Here is a 27480-nt window from a genome sequence, read left to right on the forward strand (position 1 = left end):
GAGAAGCAGTGATTTACACACAAACACACACTCATACCCACACACACTCTTGCGATATTCACACAATTGACAAAACATTATTGAAGAGTTAGGAATGTACTTCCCTCCACAAGCATCGTCCTGGCTATAACTTGTCTGCAAATCAGCACAAGGAGATTGAGTGTAGGAAGGACTGGTTGTGTGCGTGCACAATGCTGCCAGTCAAGGTGGAGTACCACAGTGTACCTCTAGACTGTAAGCTCATTGTGGGCAGGGAATGTGTCTGTTTATCGTTATACTGTACTCTTCCAAGCACTTAGTACATATAAGCTATAGGTTATACTCAGTACTCTCCCAAGCTTCGTGCAGAGCAGACAGTAAGTGCTCAATAAATATGTGAGCCCGCTGTTGGGTAGGGACCATCTCTATATGTTGCCAACTTGTACTTCCCAAGCGCTTAGTACAGTGCTCTGCACACAGTAAGCGCTCAATAAATACGATTAAATGAATGAATATGATTGAATCACGTGATTTCATCATGTGAGATTTTTCAAGCAAAAAGCTACCGCAACATGGCAAACATGCCTGGGTGGCTTGGCTTCATGTTTGAAGATGTCTCTGTGCCTGGAACTGCATGGATATGTGGGAGTGATACTGGGAGACTGTCTCTTACACACTTGGCCCATTAAAATCAATCAATCATATTTATTGAGTACTTACTGTGTGCAGGGCACTGTACTAAGCACTTGGGAAGTATAAGTCGGCAACATATAGAGACAGTCCCTACCCAACAACGGGCTCACAGTCTAGAAGGGGGAGATGGTCAAAAAAACAAAACATGCAGATAGGTGTCAAAATCATCAGAACAAATAGAATTTTAGCTATATGCATATCATTAACAAAATAAATAGAATAGTAAATATGTACAAGTAAAATAAATACAGTAATAAATCTGTACAAATATATACAAGTGCTGTGGGGAGGGGAAGGAGGTAGGTCGGGGGGAGGAGGAGAGGAAAAAGGGGGTTCAGTATGGGAAGGCCTCCTGAAGGAAGTGAGCTGTCAGTAGGGCTTTGAAGGGAGGAAGAGAGTTAGCTTGGTGGATGTGTGGATGGAGGGCATTCCAGACCAGGGGATGGATAATAATAATAATAATAATAATAATAATAATAATAATGGCTTTTATTAAGTGCTTACTATGTGCAAAGCACTGTTCTAAGCGTTGGGGAGGTTACAAGGAGATGAGGTTGTCCCACAGGGGGCTAACAGTCTTAATCCCCATTTTACAGATGAGGGAACTGAGGCAGAGAGAAGTTAAGTGACTTGCTCAAAGTCACACAGCTGGCAATTGGCAAAGGCAGGATTCGAACCCATGACCCCTGACTCCAAAGCCAGTGCTCTGTGCTCTTTCCGCTGAACCACGCTGCTTCTCTGATGTGGGCTGGGGGTTGATGGTGGGACAGGTGAGAATGAGGCACAGTGAGGAGGTTAGCGGCAGAGGAGCGGAGGGTGCGGGCTGGCCTAGAGAAGGAGAGAAGGGAGATGAGGTAGGAGGGGGCGAGGAGACGGACAGCCTTGAAACCGAGAGTGAGGAATTTTTGCTTGATTCAGGCAACTCTTCTGGCCCTTTGCACTGCATCTGGAAATGGGACCAAACGGTCACTATACCACTTTTTAGTCAGGATCCACTGGCCATGGCTACTGCCACCACCCAAACAACCTGGCTCTGTTGCTGCGCCCACGCCAGTGGCCCCGGGACCCAAAGTCGCCCAGTGTCTGTTCGGCTCCTTGGGGTGTGGACACCGCAGCGTTTCCAGAGCCCCAACCCTGGTGGATCCCATCCCAGGGTGGCTCCTGCTCAGGTGGGAGTGAGGCAGGTAAGTGGTTCCTGCTCACGAGGCTTCAGGGTCGGGTCCAGAGCAACTGCTCCCATCTAGTCAATCAATCAATCAATCGTATTTATTGAGTGCTTACTGTGTGCACAGCACCGTACTAAGCGCTTGGGAAGTGCAAGTTGGCAACATAGAGAGACAGTCCCCACCCAACAGTGGGCTCACAGTCTAGAAGGTGGGCGGGGGGAGTCCTGGTCCCGGTGCAGACTAGAATAGTGGCAGTGGCAATAATAATAATGATTAATCATTATGGTACTTTTTAAGCACTTACTATATGCTAGGCAATGTTCTGAGCACTGGGGTCGAAACATATTCATCAGTTTGGACATGATCCCTGTGTTCACAGTGTAAGTAGGAGGGAGGAGGATTTACTTCCCATTTTACAGATGAGGTAACTGAGGCACAGAGAAGTGAATTGACTTGCCCAAGGTTACACAGCAGATTCGTGGCAAAGTCCAAATTAGAACTCACATCCTCTGATTCCCAGATCCAAGCTGTCTCCGCTAGGCCACCCTGTTTCAGAGACGGCACCACTGTATACTTTTCCTCTCTTCTTTCTCTTTTCCTTCCTCTTCCATCTTCCTCACTCATTTCCCTTCCTTCTTTTCTCCTCTCCTGTTAACCAAAGCTTCACCACCTCTACACTCTGTCCCCAATGCCTGCCACTGACACCCCTCTCCAAGGTCACCCCCACACTCAATGAAACGTTGGCAGGCACCCCTGCCCAAACACACGGCTTTCCTGATCTGACCAGTGGATATCAGGGCAAAGTAGTGGGTTGGGTCAGATAATCTGTAAGCAGATACAGAATGGCTTTGGAGAAAACATTTGTCGGTAGAGATAAAGAGCAAGCAATTACTCCTTTACTCTCCATAGGGGGAAGAATGAGTGGATAGAAAGTGTGGTTAGACTTGGGCCGGCTTTTTTTATCATCAACCTTCAGCGGTGCATCCCAATCGACAACCTTTCACCACCAATGTTCGGCAGCACAGTAGGAGAAATGCACATTTTGGAAGGTCAAGGGACTTCAGGTCCCCCACTGACTTTCTAAAATCCAGCTGGCCTTCCAACAGAGGCGAAGACTGTCCATTGTTTTAATGGGGGTCCTCTAGACTGTAAGCTTATTCTGGGTAGGGAACGTTATCTGCCAACTCTGTTGTACTGTACTCTCTCCAGCACTTAGTAAGGTGCTCTGCAAACAGTAAACATTCAATAAATAAATAACTTTCATTGATTGACCGATTCGGTAAGTGAGTTCCAGCAGGGAACGTCCCTGTTCTTGTTGCAGGTGTCTATGTCTTGAGTGTGGCGAGCAATTCACGAATGTGGGAAAGTTTAGGATAAGAAGATCTTATTGGATGAGGGAACACAGGCTGAAGATGTAGGTTGAGGACAGGTGCAAAATAAGAGAACCTGTTGCAGATAATAATAATAATAATAATAATTATGGTATTTGTTAAGCACTTTGTGCCAAGCACTGTTCTAAGCACTTGGGTAGATATGAGGTAATCAGGTTGTCCCACGACGGGCTCACAGTCTTAATCCCCATTTTACAGATGAGGTAACTAAGGCACAGAGAAGTTAAGTGGCTTGCCCAAGGTAACTCAGCAGACAAGCGGCGGAGCTGGATTCGAACCCATGTCTTCTGACTCCCAAGCCTGTGCTCTTTCCACTAAGCCACACTGCTTCTCTAAAACAGTTCTACATTCAGGTTGCCACACACCAATACCTAAATATTTAACTAAACATCATACTGAGCAGTTTGAAAGGTTTAAAAAATATGAGAAACTAATAGAGAAAGGCTTGGATGTTATCAAAGTATTGCATAGTTTGCAAATAAATACAACTCTGTGACTGGTTACAGATATAACGCTTTAATTAAAACAAGAGTATTTATTAAGCACCTATTATATGTATTTAAGCACTTGGGTGAGTATAACAGAATTAGTAAACATGATTCCTCTCTTCAAGAAGCTTGCATTCTACCGAGGAGATAGACACTAAAATGAATTACAGAGAAGATGAAGTAACAGAGATGCTAAGCTATATTCATAATAAGTTTGAGAGTACTTAAGTGCTTTGATGGCTCAGTAATGCTTAAGTGGCAGTTGGGAATATAAACTGGGGGGATTAGAAATCAATTGGGGAAGGATTCCTAGAAGTGTGGCCTCGTGGATAGAGCACGGGCTTGGGAGTCAGAAGGACCTAGGTTCTAATCCTGGTTCTGCCACTTGTCTGCTGTGTGACCTTGGACAAGTCACTTAACTTCTCTGTGCCTCAGTTACCTCATTCGTAAAATGGAGATTAAGTCTTTGAGTCCCATGTGGGACATGGACCGTGTTCAACCTGATTAGCTGGTAACTACCCCAAGTGCTTAGAACAGTGCTTGACACACAATTAGTCCTTAACAAATAGAGCACGGGTTTTGGAGTCAGAGGTCATGGGTTCAAATCCTGGCTCCGCCACTTGTCAGCTGTGTGACTTTGGGCAAGTCACTTCACTTCTCTGCGCCTCAGTTACCGCATCTGTAAAATGGGGATTAAGACTGTGAACCCCCTGTGGGACAACCTGATCATCTTGTAACCTCCGCAGGGCTTAGAACAGTGCTTCGCACATAGTAAGCGCTTAATAAATGCTATCATTATTATTATTATTAAATACCTCCATTTTAAAAGGGCTTTGAAAATGGGGAGAGAGCATGAGAAAGAGGTAGGTAATGGAAGAGATGAGAATGAGGCATAGTGAATACTTTATTTTGATTGACATAACTGCCCCACTTTTTTTGCATAGTTTTTGTAACATTAAAACAGTGGTGGGGCTTTTATGTGGGTCACATAATAATTAAGTGTAGCAATAAGATTAAGAGGAGAAAAATGAGAAGAACCAAAAGGATTAAGGAAAAGAAAGATAAGAGATCACTTGAGATGGTGGACTCCAGACAGCTTACTGTGGGCAGGGAACGTTTCTACCAACTCCACTGTACTATATTCTTCAAAGCACTTAGTTCAATGATCTGCATGCAGTAATCACTCAGTAAATACCACTGATGGATCGAGATTGCATCTCACCAATCCATCTCTGTCTCACATATCCGTAACGCTGGCATTTCCTCGGCTCATTCTCTTATTCAAGCCACATATTCAGTCTGTCACCAAATCCTCTTAGGTCTGCCTTTACAACACCTCTAGAATCCACCTCTTCTTCTCCATGCCAACTTGCTACTGCACTGATCCAAGCACTTGTCACACACACGCTGCCTTGATTACTGCAACGGCCTCCTCACTGACCTCCCTGCCTCCATCCTCTCCCCTGCTCAAGGGGAGAAAAACCAGAATGTAGACAATTGAGAAAGGAATTGGAAGGGAGGAAATGGAGGCAGAGGCTGTGGGCAATCAGTTTGGAGAGTTTGGATAGGAATGAAAGGAGGGAGCTGTACTGACAGCTGGAGAGTGAAGTGGTAACCAGATAATATTTTTTTAAGAAGAGGAAAATTGAGATCTGATTGGAAGGGAGGGAGGAAAAAGATATCAGAGAGTGAGCAGTTGAAGATGGAGATCAGGGAGGGAAGGAGGGTGGTTCTGATCATTTTAACAGGTGGAAGGGATGAGATCAAGTAGAAGGTGTAGATTTTGAAAACAGGTGGATCTTTTAATATTATAATTGTGGTATTTGTTATGCACTTCCTAGGCCCAAGGACTGTATTACTGGGGCAGATCTAAAATAATCAGGTTGGACCACAGTCTCTGTCCCACATGGGGCTCACAGTCTAAGTGGGAGGGAGAGTATGTATTTTACAGATAAGGAAATTGAGGCACAGAAAAGTGAAGTGACTTGCCCAAGGTCACACAGCAAGTAAGTAGCAAAGGTCCTCTGACACCTGGGTTTGTGTTCTTTCCAACAGGCCATGTTGTTTTCCAGAGATGGCTGAGAAAAATGAGACAGCTGGCATGATCTGGGGATGTGAAGGAGATAATTTGGGGAGCTCAAGTCTGATGGCTTCAATTCTGTCAATTAGTAGCTGGTACAGTCATCTGGGGCAAAGGCTGGGGAGAAGCAGGAGAACTGATGATTTTTGGAGGGAGTTAAAGATCTAGAATAAATGGTGGAAGCAATGGACAAGAGAGTTGGTGAGGGAGAAGAAGCACTGTTAATGAGCAGAAGAGGGGGCAGAGGTATAGCAATTAGAGTTGAATGTCGCATGGCCAAAGCCAGCCTGGTGCCTGGGTTTCTGTCAATATTGGAAGCAGCATGGCTTAGGGGAAAGAGCCCTGGCCATTGTCAGAGGACCTAGGTTCTAATCATGGCTCTGCTCTTACCTGATGTGTTACCTTGGGCAAGTCACTTAAGTTATCTATGCCTCCGTATCCTCAACTATAAAATGGTGATGAAATACCTGTTTTTCCTCCGACTTTAGATTGTGAGCCCCATGTGGGAAAGGAACTGTATCTGACGTGAATAACTTGTACCTACCCCAGCACTTCAAACATTGCTTGACACATCGCAAGTACTTAACAAATACAGTAATTATTATTAGTGCTCTGTTGCGTGAGTGCAGGAATGAAGGAAGCCCCCAGTGGTGATGACCCAAAGCCAACTGTCAGCTGTGTGACTGGGCAAGTCACTTCACTTCTCTGAGCCTCAGTTGCCTCATCTGTAAGGTGGGGATTAAGACTGTGAGCCCCCCGTGGGACAACCTGATCACCTTGTGACCTCCTCAGAGCTTAGAATAGTGCTTTGCACATGGTAAGTGCTTGATAAATGCCATCATTATTATTATGTGCCCGGCGCTGTACTAAGCACTGGGGTGGACACAAGCTAATCAGGTTGGACCCGGTCCCTGTCCCACGTGGGACTCACAGTCTTCATCCCCATTTTCTAGATGAAGGAGCTGAGGTTCAGAGAAGTGAAGTGCCTTGCCCAAAGTCACACAGCAGACATGTGTCTCCTCTCCTCTGCCTCATCCCCTCTGCCCTACCTCCTTCCCTTCCCCACAGCACTTGTATATATATTTGTTCAGATTTATTACTCTATTTATTTTACTTGTACATATTTACTATTCTATTCTATTGATTCTATTTATTCTGTTGATTTTGACACCTGTTCACATGTTTTGTTTTGTTGTCTGTCTCCCCCTTCTAGACTGTGAGCCCTGTTTTTGGGTAGGGGCCGTCTCTATATGTTGCCGACATGTACTTCCCAAGTGCTTAGTATAGTGCTCTGCAAACAGTAAGCGCTCAATAAATACGATTGAATGAATGAAGGAATGAAGGGTGCTAGTGAGAGACTGACAGAGGGGACGGCAATAAGGGATTGAGTTTGGTGGTGAGGGTGGGGTTAGGAAGGGAAAATCCAGTTCATCATGTTTATTTTTGCTAACAGATCATGTTTCTCCAGCTTTCTTCACCAAGCATTTACTTTCTCTGCTTTTTCCTATCTCAGAGAGATATGTGACAATGAAGAAAGAAAGCCTCCCCTGGGCCATGTTCCTAAAGCAGTTCTTCATGCAACAAAAAAAACCCAAACCACATTCTTCATTGTTCTGTGCATATGTGTGCCTGAACAATTAAGTTTACATTCAAAAATTCCAGTTGTGACTAGTGGGATTACTGTTAAACATGAAGAGCTATCTCTGGGGGACAACATGGCACAACAATTAAAGGTGTTATCAATTCATCACATGCTATAAAATAAAATGCAGAATACCACTGAAAATGTGCAAAGACATTGGGTAATCATCACCATTTTCAACTCATCTGGTGTTGCCAGAGCTTTTGAAAAGAAGTTTTAAAATCCTCAATGAAGAAAAATGTCCCAAAACAAAAAAGAGTTTTGCCTTTTGAGACTCCAACCTCAACGACTTGCTTATTTTTCTGGCTCATCGGTCCTCTGATCAGAAAGATGGCCTATAAAATGGGTTTCTTACTGAAAACCACTGACCAATTAAGTATTAGCTTTATTCATATGCAAGCTGTACCGTTTTAATGTTTAATAATTAATGTTAACAGGTGAAATTCCGTCACAATGCAGATCCAATGCCTCAGTTTCATTTACTTGCATATGCGCTAGAAAATATACTGTTTGGAAGGATTTGAAGAAGAAAAAGTCTATTATAATACCAGGTTATAAACCGTTCATTGGAAAACCTGAGAAACAATGTATGGCTTTGATTTTTCAGAAATTTATAAACTTTTCATCAAGTTGTCATGAACATTTTCCCCACTCTCTAAAACAAGAATGAGGTTTTCATATCTTCAATTCAAACCACCTGGGTAGCTTTGGGAAAGAATTGTTAGAAAGGACACGGAACTGCTCTTCTCTGAGCAGGGAACATGTCTGCTAATTCTGTTGCATTGTACTCTTCCAAGTGCTTAGTACAATGCTCTGCACATAGAAAGCACTCAATAAACACCAACGATTGACTGATTGGAGTTAAACATTTTATGCCATTAGACCTTTCTTTTCACCTGACAAAACTGCAAAGTAGAATTGGCCTTACTGAGTTACAGTGATCAATCAATCGGACCAATACAGCCAATGATGGAGTGTCCTTTCAGCTTTGGTCCAGAAGCGTCAGAACCAAGGACTCTCTTACGCCTGCCAGTCATAACCCCACTGAGGCAAAGGGTGTAACATGTAAGTAGGTAAGCAAGGGTACAGCACATTGCAAAGTGCGTGAGAGGTCTTTGCCCATATTAGCCAGCTAAAGGCAGAATCGGGACAGAATCGGGTCTCCTGATTCCTACAACAGTGCTGTATGCGACTGCTACTGGTTTCAACAATATAACACAGAAGCTTCAGAACAAAACATTTAGGTTAGGGCTGATTTTTAACATTATTCACCACCCCATGTTGTTTACTGCTAGCAACCAGCATTGGCACAATTCGTTTTTTTCAGAAGAAACACATGAGAAAATCACACAGGGGTATGACTGTAAGTAAAGTTGTATTAAAAAGTACAGCCGAGAGAAAAAAATTATATTCTCCAGTAAGCTGCGAAGAAAAACTTCATGAAAGTTACAGGAATTTTTATCAAGTCTTTATGAATATTACTGTTTCATAAGCTTCTTACCTGGTTGGGTATTCTTAATGGCGGTCTGGGACCTCCAGGGTACCGAGGTGACATGAAAGGCTATTGAAAAAGAAAGAATAGCACTGAAGGCTCCAGTTTTCATAGTATGTATTTAACTTTGGTGACAAATTTTTAAACTGCCCTTTAAAGAAAATGTCAACATTGTTGTTCTATGTTAACTGAAAATAAAATTATTCTGATAAAATTCTCACCTACTGTGTAGAGTTCTGATACAAGTTTTTGCTGAGGTCAAAGATTTAAGAAACCATATGCACAACACAATATAAAATAATTTAAATGCTAAAAATATTGAAAAGTAAAGCTTTTTATCTGGTTAAAGGATGATACAATTCAGAAATATAAACAAACTCCAGAAAGAGACTACAACAGTATTACGAGTTGAAATGAGCATACTGTAATTCTACAGGTTTTATAATATCCTTATGTCAGCTTTAAATTTGTAACCACTTTGTTTTTAGGAGTCATTTGTGGATAGTTAGAATACTGAATATTAAGTAAAATCCAAGAAAAATGGAAAGATAGTTTTGATTTCCCTCTTCTCTGCTCTCTTTGTCCCTTCCCTTCCATTTGTCCCCGGTCCTCCACCATCATTCATTTTCTTCTCCTCTCTTTTCACTCATTCAACCCACTTGCCAATCATTCCTGCTTATTTCCTTCTGTTTTTTCCAATCTCTTCTCTTACTTTTCTCCTCTTTTATTACAAACCTTCCAGAAACCCCTCTTCTTTCCTTAGCCCTCTCTCAAGATCTTATCCTGTCTCTCTTTTTCTACCTTCTGTTTCCTCCCTCCTGTATTTTCTTCCTTCCCATTTATTTTCCCCTTCTCCCTGTCTTCCTCCTATTTCTCTCTCTGACCCACCCTGCCAAACAATTCTCATTATTCCCTTGTTCTTCTATGTGCTCTGGTTGGACAGGCCAGCATAACCCAAAGTGCAAGCTATGCAAGCCCCCAGTCCCACTTTGGGTTATGCTGGCCTGCTTTCAATTTTGCCTGCCATCGCAGTTACTGCTTTTCCTTTCCTTCCACTTTGAACTTCAGGCTCTGGTGGCAGAGGTCTGGGATCTTGGGAGGTTGTGACAAGGTCCATTCTTGCCTTCTTATAAAGAAAAAGGTCACGCAGACAAAGGGCCATCATAAACACCTCTGCTTCTACCTATGCAGATGAAGTAGCTGTTACCATCTGTGACAACTATACTTGCCCAGATCCAAGGAAAGCAATGGGTACTGCTACTAATATATAACACCTGTTTCCCTTAAAGGGTGCCAAAAGTTTGACTGTACATTTCATTAGTTGAGGGTTCCAAATCAAGACCAAGTTAGAGTCTACTGTGACTTACTGAAACACTATCAATCTATGGTGTAGAAAACAGAAGGGCAACACACCCTGTTACATATGCAATTGGGTGTTTCAGACGGAGTCAGGGTTTTTCTGTTACTGAGAGGCACACCACCATCACTTGCTGGGCATTTTAACTCGGTGACTGAGTAACTCAGAAGCAGCATTGCCCAGTGGAAAGAACACGTGCCTGAGAGTCAGAGTACCTGGGTTCTAATCCCAGCTCTGCCACTTGTCTGCTGTGTGACCTTGGCGAGTCACTTTACTTCTCGGTGCCTCGGTTACCTCTAAACCAGGATGAAATCCTCCTCCCTCTGATTTATTCATTCATTAAATCATCTTTATTGAGAGCTTACTCTGTGCAGAGCACTGTACTAAGTGCTTGGAAAGTACAATTTGGCAACAGATAGAGACCATCCCTACCCAACAAACGGGCTCACAGTCTAGAAGGGGCAGACAGACGACAAAGCAAAACAAGTGGACAGGCATCGATGGCATAGATTTAGACTGTGAGCCCCACGTGGGCCAGGGACTGTGTCCAAGCCGATAAACTTGTATCTATCCCAGCGTTTAGAACAGTGCTTGACACATAGTAAACACACAGTAAGCCCTCTAGGCTGTAAACTCACTGCAGGCAGGGAACGTGTTTACCAACTCTATGGTATTGTTATATTATACTCTCCCAAGAGCTTAGAACAGTGCTCTGCACTCTGTAAGTACTCAATAAATATGACTGATTAAGAAATACCATAAAAAATACAAACAAACAATGGGCTGGGTGATAGGGTCTCCAATGAGGAATGATAGATGAGCCTCAGTCACATGACTCGAGAACCAAGAGCCTCAGTTACGGTATTGATTAATTCATACTCATTGTCCCTCTAAATCAAGTTTCCGCTGGGGCACAGAGCGCAAAGAGCGAGTAGGCAAGCAGAGGTGCAGCACACGGCAAAATGCACAGGTGCCCACGTTGGAACCAGGTCTTCTGATTTCCCAGAACAATGCTCTTTTTATTGGAGCAACATGAGTTAGAAATATTCAGGGAAAACGCTCACTATAACATTAACAGCAATCGTTATTATGCTTTGACTTCCATTGCAGTGGGGCCTAACAGCACTCTGACACTGTTATTCTATTTTGAATGTTCCTTAATATATCAGCCCAGGATAACATTAAAGCTAACTGAGAAAACTTGAAGTTAGGAGGATCTGTACATGAAGCTGTATCCCAGTTTTGAAAGTGTTAAAGCACCTCTGTTGAAATTCCTTACATTGCCAGGAATAGAAGAAAATCTGGCTAGATAGATGACAAATTAAGAACCAAGGTAGGATGTACTAAATATACCAAAGCTTATCAGGACAAATAAAGCACTCTATAAGATTAAATTTAACAACAACATATAAAAAATACTCCTGGAATCTATGCCTCAAACACATCTCAAATATCTGAGGTAGAAGACAATCAGAATCAGTTTTACAATATTACATTGAAAAAAATTTAAATGTGTGCTGATAAAATTAAAAAAAAGGAAAATTTGGAATTTGGCAAGGAAATGAGCCTTTGTTCATTGTGCTGGGTTTGGATTTTGAAACTCTCTTGGTTCACTGGGTAATTTTGAAATTCAGTAAGAATTTCCTCCCTTCGCTCACTGTGTGGTGCTTAGGTTTTGTAATGTTCTTCAGGCATTGGGGAGATTTTGCGATGTATATCAGAACAATCCAACAGTCAAGTAATATGTTCTCCCTCAGGAAATAAAACCAAAGTGAAACCTGAGACAGGAGTTCCTTACATAACCTTGCAGATTTCCCAAGATATTCTTAACGACAGTTCTGAACAGTTTGAGAGGAGCGGTAGAGAGTAGCGGGGAATGTGGCTTTGGCATGAGCAATAACAGGATTTGACAAAACCCCCGGTATAATGGTGGCCTGGCCTCTACCCTCGGTTTCCCACCCTGCCTATACGTGGGGAAATACATTCAGTTCTCTTAGAATACACTTTTCCCTATGCATTTTGGATAGATGGCTGTGGCAGAATTAGGGAAGGCCCATCTGACAATCTGTCTGGATACAGCACAATGTTGTGACGGAAGAAACAAGTTGTGCTCATGCACAGCATTGGACATGGGGCGAGTACTGCAAAATGAGTTTTGCTTAATGCAGAGTTCTGCAAGAACACAATCCCAGAAGCAGCATGGCCTATTTGGAAGAGCACATGTCTGGGAGTCAGAGGACCTGGATTCTAATCCTGGGGATTAAATCCCCCTCCCTCCAATTAAACCTGTGAGTCCAACCTGATGGACTTGTATTTACCCCAGAGCTTAGAACAGTGCTTGTCACATAGTAAGCATTTAACAAATACCATAAAAAACTGCAGAAGCACTAAGTGTAGCTGTGGTTGGGAAAGAGATGCCTTCCCATTTCCAAAATAGTCTTTCTCCAAGGCGCTGCACCCATTAAGTAGGAATGATCAACGGAGGGGCTATGGAGGGCTTCTGCTATGTGCTGATTCCGAGGAGACAATGAATCCCATTTATGTCAGTTATACAACTGTTTAATGCATTAAAAAAATGGGGATCCAATTGTATCCCCATTTTTGGAAGTGAATTTGCAATTTTTAAAAGGTTGTTCAAAAATAGTTTCCCCAAAACATGAAAAAATTCAAACAACGTTTACTGCTCTTCATATGCTATGTTAAAGCGACTAATTTTTAACTTGGTCTGCTTTGTTTACTGCATGAAAGTTGTTAACTGGTAGCTGATCCCAAGACCCCAAGATCCCAAGGCTGTTCCCCTTCTGAACCTCATTTTCTCTCTCTATTGTTTTGTTTGTTATCTCTCAGGGCTGTTAAAATGAGCTCATTTCTTCTCTTGGTTTCAAAAACTGCTTTTAAAATAAAGAAATCATTTTAAAACGAATAAACACCAAATATTTGATTCAATGTGTTGGATGGCTGAAAATTCAAACAATGTTTACTGCTCTTCATAGGCTACGCTACTACGTTAAAGCGACTAATTTTTAACTTGGTCTGCTTTGTTTACTGCATGAAAGTTGTTAACTGGTAGCTGATCCCAAGACCCTTGCCTTGTTCCCCTTCTGAACCTCATTTTCTCTCTCTATTGTTTTGTTTGTTATCTCTCAGGGCTGTTAAAATGAGCTCATCTCTTCTCTTGGTTTCAGAAACTGCTTTTAAAATAAAGAAATCATTTTAAAATGAATAAACACCAAATATTTGACTCAATGTGTTGGATGGCTGTGATCTACTAAAACATAATATTCAATAACATCCACTTGCTGAAAATTACAAAAGCAGTCTTTGGTACATGGGAAAAATGAAAACAGGTAATTGAATATTACTGGAGAGGTGTTAATGGTGACAGATAGTACCCCAAAAAGGGGTAGGTGGAATTGGTGTTAATACACATCCAGCCCGAAGCCAAATGTTGAGGCAAATGTTTAAGATGTCTGATTTGATCAAGAGCTAAAATACTGACATGTTCCTCTCCAAGGTAAAATGACGGGATTTACTGAATGGCAAATATGAAATGAGAGAATGTTTGACCTTATACACGGCATTGTGGGGTGATGTATTTTCAATGGTACTTTGTGTGTGCCCTCCTACCAGACCATGAGGTCCCATCATGGGATTGCTGACGTTGTGAGGTGGGGGCTGTGCGTGTGGTGAAGATTGTGAACCTGCCGGTCCCTGAGGAGTAATCACATTGGGAAAAGGATTAGAAACAAAGTCTCTCTGGTCAAATTCTCCTCTTCTTTTATTCCCACCCTCCGGAAGTTGCTGCGAGTATTGGGGAAATGTTTTTGAAAACCCCTTGGAATTTTCATTAGTACCTCTCCATGATGGCAAACAGTTTTTGGGAAATCATTCACTCGTGTAAGCGAGACTATTGGAACTGGATCTGCCTTGCCAAAAAATGTCACAAAAACGTTTTATGCCGAAATGGAGGGAGTACCGGCCGAACACAGAGCGATTTGCTGTCAATGGGACACATATAAATGATGAAGATAGCCAGGGGCTGACAATGAAAGCCCAGAAAAGCCCCTCCAAATGCCCATTTTCAAATGCTTTAGAAATGCTTTAAGGCAGGGTGTTAAAGAGAGGAAATGGCATACATTTGCTCAGGGCACTGCTATCATCCTTCCATAACTTTAATTTATTCATTTATTCACCTAATACATTCATTGATATTTACTGAGCAACTACTGTATGCAGAACTCTGCATTACATGCTTGGGTGGGGGGTATGAGAAAGGTGAAACACATGGTTTCTGACCCCCAAGAGCTTCAAACTAAGTTTCTGAACAGATTAATTCCTTGTTTATTTTTTAACACTTACACATCTTCTGGGGTTACTTGGCTGCACACCATGCAGAGAAGTAAAAAAGGCTGGGGAAATGTTTTAAGTCAAACAAAACATCATGCTAAAATGTTTGCCTGATGTAATAATAATAACTATGGTATTTGCTAAGCTCTTACTATTTGCCAAGCACTGTTCTAGGTGCTGGGGTAGATACAAGGTAATCAGGTTGTTCCATGTGGGGCTCACAAGTCTTTGATCCCCATTATACAGATGAGGGAACTGAGGCCGAGTAGTGAAGTGACTTGCCTAAGGTCACACAGCACACAAATGGCAGAGCTGGGATTAGAACCCTTGACATCCTGATTTCTGGGCCCATGCTCTATCCACTACAATACAGAGGCATAAACTAAATGTCCAAAAGGGAGGTTTGCTAGCTTAGTGATACAAGCTTTGTAAGAACATATTACCATCTGGGCTTCATAGACTGCAGCAACATTCAAATTGTGTTCAGGTGCAATTAAATGTGCTACAACATTTGTTTTTCAATAATTAAGTCCTTCAGGGTGCAAAGTCTGTCTAACGGCAGACCTCTCCCATTATACTAATGCCAGAAATAAATGCCAGGCAGAGTTTTAATAATAGCTTAGAGATAAGCCCTTGGAGATTATCATTTTTCTTGGTCAGATTTCTTCCTCAGTGGGTCCTACAGTACCAAAATTATTCACCTGTTTAGGCCACAACAAAATTTGCAGGGAATGGCCTTGCCTAAAATAAAAATCAATTTTTCAATGGTATTTATTGAAGCTTATTATGTGATAATAAGAATTGTGGTATTTGTTAAGTGCTTACTATGTGCTGGACACTGTACTAAGCGCTGGGGTGGATACGAGCTAATTGGATTGGATACAGTCCCTGTCCCATGGGGGGGGTCACAGTCTTGCTCCCCATTTTACAGATGAGGTAACTGAGGCATGGCGAAGTTAAGTGACTTGCCCAGGATAACACAACAGACAGTAGTGGAGCCAGGACTAGAACTCATGACCTTCTGACTCTCAGGCCCGTGCTCTATCCACTATGCCATGCTGCATCATCATCATCATCATCAGTCGTATTTATTGAGCGCTTACTGTGTGCAGAGCACTGTACTAAGCGCTTGGGAAGTACAAGTTGGCAACATTGCATGTGTAGAGTACTGTACTGAACACTTGGGGAAATACAATAGAGTTGGTAGACATGATCACTGCTCTCGGGGAGCTTACAATCTAGTATTCACTGTTGGGTAGGGACCGTCTCTATATGTTGCCAACTTGTACTTCCCAAGTGCTTAGTACAGTGCCCTGCACACAGTAAGCGCTCAATAAATATGACTGACTGAATGAATGAATGAATAGTATGCATCCTAGGTGCACACCTAGGATGGCTGCCTTCTGGGATGAAAGAGCTAAGGGAGCTAGTAAAGCCCAGTGGCTGGTTCTCAAAGATTTCCTAAATGTGAAGACTTTACCTCATTCAACATCAAAAAGCAATCAACCAATCAATGGCATTTACTCAGTGCTTACTGTATGCATGACACTGTACTATGTGCTTGGGAGAGTTCAACTGAAAGGAATTCTTAGACATCTTCCCTGCCTTCCAGGAGCTTACAGGGTAGATGGGGACACAGACATTAAATTAATTACGGATATGTTCCTAGTAAGTCCCTTCTCAGGCTCACACCTGGAGAGTTACCAGTACTCTACCGGTCTTGACTATAGGAGGCAGAGTCAGGCAGAGGCATATCCATTCCATTCCTAGCTTGGGTAGTGGCTAGCGAGTGGAAGACAATCTGCTACAATTCAAAACTCACTTGTGCTGGGCAGCATGGGCGAGGACTCAAGTTTACTGCGCGGAAGGAGGAAATGGTAAATCACTTCCGAATTTTACCATGAAAACTCTATGGATACACTACCGGAACGACTGCAGATGGAAGTGGGGCGTTCTGGAAGAGACGTGTCCATGGTGTCGCTATGGGTTGAAGACGACTCGATGGCATAAGACAAGACCTAATAAGTGCTCTGGGGCTGAGGTGAGGTGAATACTAAGTGCTTCAAGGATATAAATCCAAATACATAGACAACGCAGATGGGAGTGGGGGCAATGAGCGCTTAGTCGGGAAACTCCTCTTGGCGGAGATTTGATTTTAATAAGGCTTTGAAGGTGGGGAAAGTGTTCATCTGTCATATTTGAAGAGGAAGGGAGTTCCAGAACAGGCAGATGATGTGGGCAAGGGATCAGCGGTGGCTATTAAGTCCCTTGGTTTTGCTTTGATATCATCCCAAGGCACACTCTGACATACACACATATACACACTGACAAACAAATGCTCTCTCTGTCCCTCTCTCTCTCTCTCTCTTTCATTGGAGTAGCAATGGGAGTAACAGAAGTAAAGCGAAACTTAAGTTAAGAAGTTAAGCCAAACAGAAGTTAACAGTAGTTGCTTCTTTTGCTATCACCATTACTGGTTTACCTGAGATGATGATGATGATGATGATGATGATGATGATGGCATTTATTAAGCGCTTACTATGTGCAAAGGACTGTTCTAAGTGCTGGGGAGGTTACAAGGTCAGCAGGTTGTCCCACGGGGGGCTCACAGTCTTCATCCCATTTTGCAGATGAGGGAACTGAGGCCCAGAGAAGTGAAGTGACTTTCCCAAAGTCACACAGCTGACAAGTGGCGGTGCCAGGATTTGAACCCATGACCTCTGACTCCAAGGCCCAGGCTCTTTCCACTGAGCCACGCTGCTTCAGATCCAGTTGAAAGTGTAAGAAATTAGTCAGCGGTGAGGCAGAAGCAGCTATAGTTTCCCTTCCCTGCTTTTGCTACTTTCCTCGACTGTGGATTCCCCTCCACTGCGCCTCCTCCCTACTTGTGCTGCCCAACTTCCTGACTCCATTTGCTCCTACAGGCTCTGCACCAGGATTTCAGGCCAGCCAACAAGAATGGCAGTAGTGGCAGGGTTCCAGCTGCTATTTTACTTATGTTCTCCTGGCTCCTTATGATTGCATTACTATTGATTGATTGAATGATTTGATTCTAAAGCCCTGAAACTATTTATGGCCCTTTGTGTTACCAAACCAGGGAAATAAAATGGTCACTTTGTTGTCCTGGACAACTGAAAAATACCCTTTCATAAGGAAGGGTAAATATATTTAGATGGAGAGTGAAGAAAAAAATCTTCCCATGGGAACCAGGCAGAGTACAACTGCTGTGCTATCACTGCCAGCTCCTTGGAAACTTGCTGTGGGCAGGGAATTTGTCCGTTTGATTTTTATATTGCACACTCTTAAGCGCTTAGTATAGTGCTGTACACACAGTAAGCACTCATGGTCTAGTGGAAAAATCAAGGGTTTGGGAGTCGGAAGGACCTGGGTTCTAATTCCGGCTCTGCCAATTGTCTGTAGTGTGACACTGGGCGAGTCACTTTGCTTCTCTGTGCCTCAGTTACCTCATCTGTAAAATGGGGATTGACTGTGAGCCCTACGTGGAACATGGACTGCGTCCAACCTACTGTACACAGTAAGTGCTCAATAAATACGATTGATTGATTGATTGTATCTACCTCAGTGCTTACTACAGTGCCTGGCACATAGTAAGCACTTTACAAATACCAAGGCTGGGGCTTCACACACATTATTCCTCTTTGGTTGGTGGGATCAGGAAGGGCAGTTAGGGAGTTCCATTCACCTACTAAGAAACCTTGAGAGTATTTATTGATCTGACCTAATAATGATAATACTACTAACAATAACAATAATCATAATATTTGTTACGGGTCGACTATGTGCCACGCTCTGTATTAAATGCTGGGGTGGATTCAAGATAATCAGTTCAGACACAGTCTCTGCCCCACCTGGGGCTCAGTCTTACCAGAAGGTAGAACATGAATTTACCTGCTTTACCCAGTGCAGTTTAGCCCTGTTTCTCCAGGTTCGTTTTAGCAACTGAGTACCACTAATGAATGCTGTACTTCTCAGGGTCTCTTGTTTGTTTTCGCTAGATGTCCTATTGCTATGACCTTGAAACAGCTTTGAGGTTTCACTCCCTCCATCTGGAAGAGGAAGTGGGCAGTGAAATCTCAACGTTTTCCATCGGAACTAAACTCTTCTGGGACACGAGATGCCATGAAGATGGAGATAAACTGGCAGAGAGACCTCATAAGGTTAACTGAGTGGGCCAAAAACAGTGGATAAGCTTCGGTGTGAGCAAGTGTAGGGAAATGTACAGAAGGAAAATGAATTTAAATTACCACTATGGGCTTGGAGTTATCATTCCCGATCAGAAAAAAACAGATCTCCAACTCATTTTCTAAGTGAATAATTACTTGAAATAATTGGTCCAGCAGTTAGAATGGCCAAACGAATGCCAAGTATGATCAAGAAGAAGACAAGAAACAAAAGCCATAGTTTCATCACTATATAAAACCATAGCAGGTCTGCAGCTAAAATTCTGTGTGCAGTTCTGGTCCCTGAAATGAACATAGCAGAATTAAATAAAGTACAGGCAGCCAGGATAATCAGGGAATGGAGAAATTTCCTTAGACGGACAGGCAGAAAGAATTAGGATTCTTCTATCTGGAAAGATATAGGCTGAAAGGGGACTTGAATGAAGTGTAAAAAATCATGAATGGCGTGGACAGAGCAAACACCAAATTGTTCTTCAACAAATCCCACAGCACCAGAACTTTGAGGGTTGAAGTTTGAGGGTTTCTAACTAAAGGAAGGAAACACTTCATACATCGGGTGACAAACATATGGGATTCATTACTATAGTAAAGTTGAAGATGCAGAACATCTTAGTTGGTTCAAGAAGCGTTTTTTAAATGCTGGCCTGGAATTCCCTCCCTCTTCATATCTGACAATCACTTTCCCCACTTTTAAAGCCTTATTAAAAACACATCTCCTCCATGAGGCCTTCCCCAACTAAGCCCTCATTTTGTCTTCTCCCACTCCCCTCTGCATCACTTTTGCATTTGGATCTGCACTCTTTATTCACCTCTCCCTGAACCCCACAGCATTTACGAGAAGCAGCGTGGCTCTGTGGAAAGAGCACGGGCTTTGGAGTCAGAAGTCATGGGGTCAAATCCCGGCTCCGCCAATTTGTCAGCTGTGTGACTCTGGGCAAGTCACTTAACTTCTCTGGGCCTCAGTTACCTCATCTGTAAAATGGGTGTTAAGACTGTGAGCACCCCGAGGGACAACCTGATCACCTTGTAACCAGCGCTTAGAACAGTGCTTTGCACATAGTAAGCACTTAAGAAATGCCATTATTATCATGTACATATCCATAATTTATTTATTTATATTAATCTCTGTATAGCCCACTAGACTGTAAGCTCATTGTGAGCAGGGAATGTGCATACCAAGTCTGTAATATTGTACTCTTCCAAACGCTTGGTACGGTGCTCTGCACGCAGTAAGCGCTCAATAAATACAATTGATTGATTCCTGGACAAGTTGTGCATACTAGTTACAAGGGAAGAGGTAAGGATGAAGAGAGGAAAAATTACGGATATTTGATGATATTTCCCTTAGTATTAGGATCAATCATCACATATTTCTCCAAACACACGGTTCCTAAAATTGATCATAGAATACTGAACTGAATGATCACTGGTCTGACCCATTAAAGCATTTTGATGCTTTTATATGCATGGGGTTGCAGAGCTAGCTATCTAGGGCAAATTTTAATTTGGAATTCCAGTGGGGCTAATACTGTACTTTTCATTGGAATTTTACTTTTTGGGTTGTTCCACAGCACTTGCTATCTATGTAATTAATTGTAAGAAGGTGCATAGGAGAGAAAATGCCAGGATGAAGCATTTCAAACTAGATAGAGGCAGGGGAACAGTAGTAGTTGGTGAAATTTTCTGTATGTGGCTAAATTTTGGGAAGCTATTTTCAAAGCTGTATTATAAACCACGGTTTTTCTTTAAGGTTCTGAAAATGATTTCCTCACAGGGTGAAGTGTGACTGAAAAGACTGGTACACTTTTAATAGTCTTTTGCATACAGATTGTAAACACAGTCATTTCCCTGTAATGGCTATTGCCACTTCCTACAGGGCCTGTCACTGTCTATGACAGCCCTTCATAACTTAACACTGGCTCAGTGATGCATTATTTCAAACTGGGCCTCACTGAGTCCTTAAGAGGGCAGATTTGATATAATTTTTTGGTACTAAGAATCAGAAATTTTCCACGTGCATATTTTTGTGAAATCCCTAAAAAACAGCTATTAACTTTCCCAAGTAACATATTTTTCTGAAAATTTGTTTTCTACATCAGTTCACCAATCTGGAACAAATAGAATGTTCTCTTCACCAAATGGCAGTCACCAATGAAAACCCATAGAAAATAATATTTCAATCTGGTGCCTGTTCTCAGCCGTAAGATTACATCATTTCTACTTGACAGGGACACAGAACATAGAGTACTAACTGGAAAATGAAGTCCTGCACAGAGCAGTTGCCCAAGTTTAAGTCTTAACTAAGGTGTAGGGCTCCTTGCTTTTGAAACTGGAGATAATTGGTGAGATCACAGGTATTCAAAAATTAAATTTTATAGATAAAATTCTCATTTCTATGCTCTGAGTTATTCCAGAATGAATAGGATGGCCCTCCAAGATAAAGGCGGAAATAAGGGGCATTAATCAGTCACAATTATGGTATTTATTGAGCACTTACCGTGCGCAGAACATTATGCCAAGAACGTGGCAAAGTACAGTATAACAGAGTCAGCAGACATGATCCCTGCCCTCAAGACATTTACAATTTAGTGGGGGAGACCACCATCAAAGTAAATTACAGACAGGGGATGTGGCAGGGTATACAAGTTGTACACAAAACTGCTTTGGGCTTGGGTTTGGGGTGAGTATCAATGCTTAAGGGGTACAAACCCAAGAGCATGGGTGATGCAGAAGGATGGGTGAATAAGGTGGGGAGAAGAGAGGTTAGTCAGGGAAGGCTTCTTGATGGAATTTAGTAGAGCTTTGAAGATCATCATCATCATCAATCGTATTTATTGAGCGCTTACTATGGGAAGACGCAGAAGCCTGGAAAGCCAGGTAATTTGAAAATGCTCAAAGATGCACACATTTCTCTGTTATTTTTCAGGGGTGAGAGAGCAGAGAAAGTGCAGGAAAAAAACTTTTCCTATTCGGAATACATTCTCCTTGGAACTATTTTTCTAATTAATAAGAACAAAATGGCTTAAGCAGTTTGAGCCTTTGTTCATGTAAAACAAAGAAATCTTCCCCTCAGAATGCTTGGGAAAGCTACCACCAGACTTCTGCTCGTATCTACAGGCTTTTACCTATTTAACTGGAAAATATGCTTGTTTTCTCCTTAGATGTTCAAGTTAAGGAGGGAACTATCCATCAAAATTGCTCTTACGTAACCTTTTTTTTTCTTTCTCTAGGAAGCAACTAAGTACTCTTTATTCTTCACTGAACTCTGGAGAAAGTACGAGCTCCAAAGGAAGTAACTCATCAATTATCTATAGAGATTGATAGGATTCTAGAATTTTCAAAGAAACAGTTGCAACGACTGCTCAAACAGCAACAACATCTGTGTGGCTCAGTGGAAAGAGCCCAGGGTTTGGAGTCAGATGTCATGGGTTCAAATCCCGGCTCTGCCACTTGTCAGCTGTGTGACTTTGGGCAAGTCACTTCACTTCTCTGGGCTTCAATTCCCTCAACTGTAAAATGAGGATTAAGACTGTGAGCCCTCTGTGGGACAACCTGATCACCTTGTAACCTTCCCAGCGCTTCGAATAGTGCTTTGCACATATTAAGCACTTAATAAATGCCATCATCATTATTATTATCTGAGGTTGATTTCAGCATTACATAAGAAAATGATGAAGGGGAAAGACGAGAAAAAGTATAATTTACATTATATCACTTGGAAAGATAAACACTAGAGAACAAACATTCCACACATAATGTGAAATGGGTATGGAAAAATAATCCACTACCAGTAGCAACTGATTTATTGGGTTTATTTGAAGTGCATGCTTTGTTGAAAGCCAAGGGACCTAATTTCAGAAATACAAATACAAACCTGAACTTAAACAACAGAGTTCAGCCAGGTTGACATGAATCGATCAATAAATGGTATTTACGAAGCACTTACTAAGTGCAGAGCACTGTTCTAAGGACTTGGGACAACACAATTCAAGAGAATTAGCAGACATGTTCCCTGACATTCTCCAACCTCTTTTCAGTTAATAATTCATTTCCCATCTCCCCAAAAGGTACCTAAAAATTGGTACCAAATTACAGATCTCGTGAGATTCCCCCTTTGTTTAAACTCAGGGCAAAGAGTAAAACTACTCTGTTTTCACTAATTAGGATGTGTCAAAATACAGAGATTGGTTTGAATTACACCCAAACATACCTCCGACTCCAGGAAAAGCTCAAATACCACTTAAAATAAATTCTCCTTTGAATATGTCCAAACAAACATTATATTGGGTTGGCGGCTTCCTAAGGGCCTGGACTCTCCCAAACACTTAGCACAGTGCCTGGCATTCAATAGGTGCTCAATAAATGCCACTGATTGATGATTGATCTTTATTAATCTGGTGTGGAAGGAAGTGAGGTGGAAGCAGGATTCACAATCTTGAGTACATAGAAAAGGTCTCTTTAACTTGAAATATCACAACCTCCAACCTTCCATTACTGCCACAGATTCCCTAATTGCAACAGCTAAAAATAATGCCTCACCAGAATCTCTTTTCTGCCTATACTACTCTCAATGGCATCAGTAACACTTTCTGCAAATCCTAGGTTATTTGGGCAGACTCTTTCTTTTACACAACTCTCCATTCCTCAAAACTCATCATTGGCTCTCCGTGTCCCCCTGCAGTAGGCAAAAACAGCACAAAAGAACCCCCAAACCCTCCTTGCAATTGGCTTCAAGGGTCTCGACAATCTCACCCTACCGTATGTATCTATTCTCTCCACCAACCACTTCCCAAACACTCTCTTCACTCCTCCCAAGCCAACCTTCTACCTATACTTCACTCTCAGCTCTTCTGTCTCTACCCCCTCACTCAAACCTGGACGTCCCACCTTAGTACAGTGCTCTGCACACAGTAAGTGCTCAATAAATATGATTGAATGAATGAATATCTGACACATCACAGCCCTCCCCATATTCAAAGTCTTCCTTACAACCCATCTCCTCCAACATGCCTTCCTCAATTATTTCCTAGCACCCCAAGTTGTATAAATCAATCAGCCATCACCAGCAGCGCTTAAATTCTGACATACGCCAGACCTCAGTACTTATGTGTACACATTTATTCAATGGTACATCCCATTATTTAATTTGATTACTCTGCTTGTACGTTTATGTTTGTCTCCCCCAAGTTAAGTGATTTGCCCAAGGTCACATGGCAGGCATGTGGCAGAGCTAGGATCAGAACCCAAGTCCTCTGGCTCCCAGGGCCACATTTCATCTCCTCTAAGCCACACTGCTTCCCCATGACTGTTACAACTACTAGATTCTAGCTGGGAGACAGTTGCTCAGAAGCTGGGGCTTGCTTTCTATTACCGATTTAGTCTGTCCGATTGCCTATCTTTTATAGATCAAGATGGAAGAATTCTACCCAAAAACTCCTGAAAAGTTAGATCTTTTGACATAATTTTATTCCTTCTATCTGGTCTAGAGGGAATGAAGTAGAAGGGACGGGTAAATTTACGTTATAGAGTTATACTTATTTTCAATAAAAAGCTCAAAATCTACCCACCTTTAAAGAGGTCTGAAGATAGTCTGCAGTAGAAGCCTCAATCTTTGGATAACAAGACCGTTTTTCATGAAATTTGGAGCTAACAGCCCTGTATAGTTCATTGAAGATACTTTGAAGATGAATTTAAAATGAAACTGAACTTCCCTGAAATCATGTGAGGAGCACAGAATAACCTTATGAAAAGTAGTTAAAGAATTCCCTATGTTGAAGCATGTCCAGGCAGCATGGCTTAGTGGAAAGAGCACGGACTTGGGAGTCAGAGGTCGTGGGTTCTAATCCCAGCTCTGCCACTTGTCAGCTGTGTGACTTTGGGCAAGTCAACTTAACCTCTCTGTGCCTCTGTGCCTAAGTTACCCCATCTGTAAAATGGAGACGAAGACTGTGAGGCCCACGTGGGACAACCTAATTACCTTGTACCTACCCCAGCACTTAGAACAGTGCTTGGCACACAGTAAGCATTTAACAAATGCCATCATTACCACCATTATGTTACATGTTTCCTAAAGGAGGGAAAAAAAGTGTAACACACTTCCTTTAATTACAAGACTGTACATCACTAAATATGCACCCATCCTTGAAAACTAGGAAAACAATCCATTTTAGTTGAAAGATAAAAAAAAAAACTAGGGTTAAGAGACAGGAATTGCCTCTGCGCATCCAGTTAGTTATGCCTTGAAGAACAGAGAAATAATGCTACTCTGTGCCCTTAAAATATATTTCTGGCCTGAGAGCTCCATGTGGGACTGTGTCTGATCTGATTATCTTATATCTACCTCACTTACACAGTGCTTGGTACATGGAAAGGGCTCACTAAATATTATTATTATTATTTAGCAAACAGATAAGACTTTTTGGCTCATTTTTTAACCTTCTCTAAATACTCTGGAAATCCTAAATCCGTTCCACGAATTTCAGTTCCACAGTGCAAATCAATAAATTGAAAATTATTGAAGGATTGGGTGGTCAGAAATTAATTTTAGAAAAGATACATCCATCTTATGAATATTTTCCCTGGTAGAAAAATGTTCAATTTTGAGTAGATTTTGGAGCCATTAGTAGCTTCTTACAGTAACACACACCTATCTGGAGAGAGTGTGATGTGGTGCTAAAAATGCTTGTGTCCCTGCACTTGACACCGGGCATGACATAAGTATATTCGTTAATTCTGTCATCCTATTCTGGCCAAACTTTGTAGTGTAAAGGTACACTGTGGAAAAACTGACTATAGTGTTAACAACTTTGCCATATCTGTGCACTGCAATTGTCTCACAAGGAAGCCATATGCTAGTGAAAGCCAACAAACAGATAAGGGCTGTTGAAAAATTCTGTTACTTCAGCTACATTATCAAAGTGTTCTAACTGATAAAGTAGAACCCATATCAAAATGGTCTGTGTGTTCTTAGTGAGACAGACAGTCAGAGTGTGGCACCAAGATAGTGTGGAATGCTAAACCAAACTGAAGGAGTAAGACTACTACAAAAGCCTGAAGCCTACACACTTTGCCAACCTTGGACACATTACAAATGCCACATCAGTCTATAGAGCAGTTTTTTTCTCCATTACCTATAAGCATCACGATAAAATGGCATCAACCACATAGGACAGTCTACGGAGTGATGAGCACAGCTCATAATAATACAACTCAACTGGACAGGACATATGTGGAGAACGGATGAGGGCAGGACTCAATCTGCCGAATAAAAGTGAATTGAAATGAGACAGGAAGAACAGAATTGTTTCAGCGATGCAGTGAAGCAAAATCCCCAACAGCAGTGGGTTGCTGCATGGCAGTGGGTTACTACGTGGTAAATGTGGAGAACAGCCAGCCAATGGAATAGCAATCAGGAATAGGCTGGGTAGATTTGAGCAAAGATTTTGCACTAAGAACTCAACAGAGAGAATTGAAAACCACATCAGGTGCTGTAACTAGCTTTTACGGCAGTAAATAGGAGAGGTTTGTATGTGTTTGCAGTATGGATGACAAATATTTTGGAATTTTCAGGCCCACGTGTGCTCTCAGATAATGGGATGAATGGCATCTCAGAACCTGTATTTTTGGTGTGACACTTTCAGTGTAACCAGTGTGGGTTGCTCCTTGTTGGATGGTCTGGGCCTATACTTTATATCAGATTCTCCGGTCATCTTCCGCATGATGATCTACGTTTGACTCCACTTCCAATTAAAAACCTGCTTGTTCTGTTTTGAGGCAGAGTTTTGTTTGCAGGCCGTGAGTTGCCTGTTCGCATATTTATTATAGCATAAAAATTGGTTGTAATTTGTAAAATCTGGGTATTATTATGCAGTGTGTTTTATTGGTGGTTTCTTAGCTCAACTAATATCTAATGCTCTTACCGTATTAAACACAAAGATGTACCTGCTACCTATAAACTACAGGAACTATTTGATTTGCTTGTAGAGAAGCAGCATGGCTCAGTGGAAAGAGCCCGGGCTTTGGAGCCAGAGGTCATGGGTTCAAACCCCGGCTCCACCAATTGTCAGCTGTGTGACTTTGGGCAAGTCACTTCACTTCTCTGCGCCTCAGTTCCCTCATCTGGAAAACGGGGATTAAAGCTGTGAGTCCCCCGGGGGACAACCTGATCACCTTGTAACCTCCCCAGCACTTAGAACTGTGCTTTGCACATGGTAAGCGCTTAATAAATGCCATCATTATTATTGTTCTTCTTCTTTGGATAACTGAAACGGATCCTGCCTATGTAAGTTACTTACTTTATGGCTTTCATTTAGCCATTTAATTTCTTTATGTCCTGCTGCAAATTATTTGATTCACTTAAGTAGTAAACATGTGTTAATTAGTCATACTTAGGGTCAACAGTTTTTTCAGTGCTAAATGGGTTATTGTGGGGTGGGAAATGGATGTAATTTTAGACTCTTTCTTGTAGTTATCTCAGCTAGTCAGCTAATTGTGAGTTTACCCTTGCTAACCTCCATTTTTTATAGTATTTGTTAAACACTATCCCAAGCGCTGGAGTAGGTACAGGTTAATCAAGTCAGTCCCTGGCCCTGGCCCACATGAGGCTCACCGTCTAATACGGAGAGAGAACAGGTATTTGATCCC

General features: G+C 42.0%; 1 protein-coding gene and 1 non-coding gene across 9 annotated transcripts in view; one reads left to right on the plus strand and one right to left on the minus strand.

Annotated features, from left to right (window-relative positions):
- Positions 1 to 27480, minus strand: part of SSBP2 (single stranded DNA binding protein 2) — a 344236-nt gene that overhangs the window by 52777 nt on the left and 263979 nt on the right. For all 8 annotated transcript variants that reach the window (XM_038765540.1, XM_038765547.1, XM_038765543.1 and 5 more), the window contains one exon: positions 8941 to 9000. In XM_038765540.1, the coding sequence (XP_038621468.1) occupies positions 8941 to 9000 (60 nt within the window). The remainder of the gene's footprint in view (positions 1 to 8940; positions 9001 to 27480) is intronic.
- Positions 16310 to 16447, plus strand: LOC119944980. The gene has a single exon (XR_005456117.1). It is a non-coding gene; the product is annotated as a small nucleolar RNA SNORA7 (small nucleolar RNA).

This window comes from Tachyglossus aculeatus, chromosome 23 (assembly GCF_015852505.1).
Source record: "Tachyglossus aculeatus isolate mTacAcu1 chromosome 23, mTacAcu1.pri, whole genome shotgun sequence".
Taxonomy (NCBI): Eukaryota; Metazoa; Chordata; class Mammalia; order Monotremata; family Tachyglossidae; genus Tachyglossus; species Tachyglossus aculeatus.